The sequence below is a fragment of the Sinohyriopsis cumingii genome, unplaced genomic scaffold, assembly GCF_028554795.1.
Source record: "Sinohyriopsis cumingii isolate HCF-2022 unplaced genomic scaffold, ASM2855479v2 utg000957l, whole genome shotgun sequence".
NCBI classification, from domain to species: domain Eukaryota; kingdom Metazoa; phylum Mollusca; class Bivalvia; order Unionida; family Unionidae; genus Sinohyriopsis; species Sinohyriopsis cumingii.
The window spans coordinates 1,671,854-1,675,835 of NW_028315947.1; the positions used below are offsets into that span (position 1 = coordinate 1,671,854).

The 3,982-nt window shown below is 35.6% G+C and overlaps 1 protein-coding gene across 1 annotated transcript; it reads right to left on the minus strand.

Annotated features, from left to right (window-relative positions):
* Positions 1-1,267: 1,267 nt before the first annotated feature.
* Positions 1,268-2,277, minus strand: LOC149772960 (N-acetyllactosaminide beta-1,6-N-acetylglucosaminyl-transferase-like). The gene is made up of 2 exons (XM_089947030.1): positions 1,998-2,277; positions 1,268-1,500 (listed from the first exon to the last, which is right to left on the minus strand). Exons 1-2 carry the CDS (start codon positions 2,275-2,277, stop codon positions 1,322-1,324), a joined length of 459 nt encoding a protein of 152 aa, XP_089803156.1. The 3' UTR covers positions 1,268-1,321.
* Positions 2,278-3,982: the final 1,705 nt, after the last annotated feature.

Below are 3,982 nucleotides of genomic sequence, written 5' to 3' on the forward strand. Positions count from 1 at the left end.
TGTGACAGTTTATAATGCTGCCTAGGATATGTTGCATCATGTCGCAGACATGTAGCATCATGTCCCACCCAGTCACATTAGTCTGACACCAGCCCGACCAGTCCTAACACTAACCTCTTAATGCTGACCGCCTATCGAGGCAGGTGTTAGTACCATTTTTGTCAGTCTTTGGTATGACTCGACCGGGGTTCGAACCCGCGGCGACCAGTATCCAAGGCGGACGCTCTGACCACTAGGCCGCCAGAACGGATATACATTCAGATATTTGCTTATCTAATGAACTTATTTATCATTCAGAGAAATAAATTATTTAGTAATAGACCTTAGATAATACAAAAAAGTTTCAGTGACTAAATTAACCAACTTCAATGGTTGCGCTAGGTATTTGAATAAGATCTCTAATGAGTTACACAATTTCTTAACGATTGTGATCATTGACTGTTGTAAGTCGAATACGAAGGTAAATAGAACACAGATAAACAAACAAACAATTCAATGCTTGCAGATAGACACATATATGAACAATATATGCTTGCGAAGTTGTTATTTGTGGGATCGTTTTTGGAGAGGGCGGTAATAGGTGGGTTGCAGTTTGGCATAAATTATTGCTCGATGTTTGATGTTTGCAAAGTTAGCAAGGATGTACTTGAAGAAATGAACTTTTGGTTTGTACAGTATCCGTTGTAGAGATATGAATTTGCGATGCATGAATATTATGCAAGTATTGACAAATCTTGTTTAATCCGAGTGACATGGTGGTTCTATCAAACATTTGTTAAATTACTGTAATTATGTTGGAAATGTATACGTAGTCATCATACCTTCTGGTGTAATAATAAAATGTCGTTCCTTAGTGGTAACATCCAGTTCTAATTTTGGATATCACAGAAGCCGTTATTCACAGCATCTTGCCCCCTTTTTTATCAGTTTGCATCGCAAGCTTTACAGTCTCGAAAGTTAAATTTCCAAACCCATCTATAATATATATAATAGAAAAACCGATAAACACAAACAAAATGTTATTGCACAAAAGTGTCAAAGTAAAGCACAAGGTAGAATGAAGAGGATGTCCGAAAGAGACTACGATCAATGTGATTCAGTTACATGAATTGATTAGAGCATGATTATTGCTGTTACTAGAGAGTGGATTTTGAAAGGCCATATACAACTTGAGACGGTAGTTTAAATTTAATTTTAATTTCACTGTGTATTTTACCATAGCTGCTTTTTCGTAAACAGAAGTGGTAATGTTCTGAATGCACTCATATTCATTTCTTGCTTTATTGAAAAAGAGTTCTTCCATGCAATCTAAGGTAAAACCTTAGTAGTTCCAATGGAACTTCTTGACTAAGAATTCATACGTTGTTCTCAGCAATGGAAGATCACCAATCCCTAATATGCATATACCGCGGACAATCTTTCCATGGCAAATAGTTCCAGTCCGCTGCGTCCATATTTTTACTCTGCTGAAATACCTGACTTCGTGAGACGGTTTTGATCCTAAATAAACATAAAATTGAACTAAATCAAAAAGATTTTTAACGACGAGTAATTTAGTATGCTTCTGTTTGTATTAGGTGAAATTGCTGCATGTTGTCTGTGGAAACTGAGCTCGATCCAAAGGAAACCCAAAGATATGAATTTGCATCACTAATAATATTTATCTTGAAATTTAGCAGCATGATATTTTTTGAAGGTTGAAATATTCTAGCTTTGTGATCTCAAAATGTTTGGGAATATGGGTCCGTCCCAACAAACTAGGAGTGAGCGATTGGTTTGTTCGTTGATCTGTGCAACTGATCATATGTTTGTTCAAAAGTATACATTAAGTATTTTCTTCCAGTCGCATTTATTATGCATTTAATTACCTAGCCATTTAAGAAACTGTCCAAAATTCAAATTAGATTGAAACAGACACCGTTTGTAATTGGCTAATTGTTTCCCCAATAAGTCAATACTGGTTGACAAAAGTATGTATGAAAATGTATCCGAATTACCATTATATTGTCCTCTAACACCAAGCTGGGGGTTATGGTTCAAGGTGGGGAAAAACGTTTCATCTGGAACTCGGGTCTTTTTTGTCCAGTTGTAGAACTCTTGTGCTGTGCGATTAGTGATGAGGAAATTGACGATGTCTCTATTTGCTACAATGTGGGCACTTCCTTTGAAAGGACGAATATTGTATGGTGGATTTTCTGCGTCTTTCCATCGTGCATACCATCTTCTAGAGAATAAAAACTGCCTAAGCAAGATATAGTTCAAAACACGACGAGTCATAACGAGTAACTTATTGCAAAGATACAGGATACAATTTCATGCAATATTTTCCAATTATATGATTTGTATAGCACCCCAAATTGTTTTGTTAGTAAGCCGAATTCGACAAATTATTGCAACTGAATCACTTCAGGTTTCAGATGAAACAACCATAAATCTATGTAGAACTCATGGAAGTTATGCATTAAGATGTTGCGACTGGTCATACAAGAGAGAACATGTATTTAACGTATGAATCTAAAGATGTACAGTTACAACAGTTGATGATAATGTCCTTACCTGGCCAACATTTTGTTAGTTATGAAACAAACATTTAACCGGAAAATAACGACAATATGAACAATCTTTATGATGAAAATATCATGCTCATTATGTTAAATAAATGGCAAAACCCCTTACACAGTGTAGCAGGAAAGGAATCATACACAGTAATGAAAATAGCATGAAAGTGATTTCTCTATTGCAGAACATTGTTTTATGTTTTTTTCCCAGTCCAAGGCTGTCACTTACATTGCCACGAAACTGTCCTAAAATGTTCATTTATATAATAAGATCATATATTCTAATACGACGGAATGGAATTTCACACTGAAGTAAAAGAAAACCCCGAATGACAAATCAAGAAGAATTCATGACACACCAATGTAATCTTCTATTCTGAAATTGTGTTGAATGAACTACTCATGACTTTTATGGACAGGTGCGATAATATCTGTCCAGTTTAAAATTTTGTCACTGTTATAGCTTTAGTGATTTTCTTCGAACTTCGTTGGGAAAGGATAACGATCAATTTCAACTTATAGTGGACACAGAGAAGTTTATGTAGTACCTGAAAAATGAGTTGTAAAATCAGGAAATCTGTGTGTAATCATGTATATATCTGTAACGCTCTTTAGCTGAAACTTTTTTTCCAGGTTACTTACGAACAGCCGATTAGGAGGGCAACAATAGTTTCCATTACTGTCTTTTGATGGATTCATGTAAAGAAACTGTATATCGAGTTCACAATTTTGTTACATTAACCCGATTATCTTGGTAATTGTTAAAGTTTGTTTAAATATCAATTATTTTCTCTTTCAATCAATTCGTGGGAATCATGTCAGCACTCTTTTCTTATAACATCGTTATAAACTAGATATGGATTAGTGAGCCAAAATTGGTCTTTCGAGAAGATCATACAAGACCAATATACGACAAGTTTAAGAATGGAGCAAAGATTATTTTTCTGTATCTATTACAGCCGAGTTAAGTATAGAAGAAGAACAACAATACACGAAGTATTTATCAATCCGTACTGCCTGATGCATCGTTGGCTCCATCATACACATTTAATATTATGACTAACTCGTAGTTTGTCCTGAGTGGAAATTACATTCCAGTGAGGTCGATGAAGTATTTCCATGATTTGTGCTTTTGTTGCAATTCTGTCATGCAGGACGATTCTGCATTTAACACAGTAATTGTACCCCATCGGACAGAATGTAACTGCGATGCGATGAGTACATTTTCAAAACAAGATGCAACGCATTTCATTTCTTCTTTCACGTCGCGTGCATCTTTTCTGTCTGAGTGTATGCAGTATATATTATGAGGCGTGTATATCGCTCGAATGAGTCTCTCCGCTTGGTAAACATCCTTATTCATGACTATTCTGAAGGTCAACGGGAACAATTCTTCAAGAGAATTTAGTGGACTCCTTATGTAT

Excerpts from the sequence above, each read along its gene's own strand:
- LOC149772960 (XM_089947030.1), bottom strand. The coding sequence starts at position 2,277 with ATGACTCGTCGTGTTTTGAACTATATCTTGCTTAGGCAGTTTTTATTC. Across the intron at positions 1,501-1,997 it reads TGTTAGAGGACAATATAATG|GATCAAAACCGTCTCACGAA; the intron begins GTAATTCGGATA and ends ATGTTTATTTAG.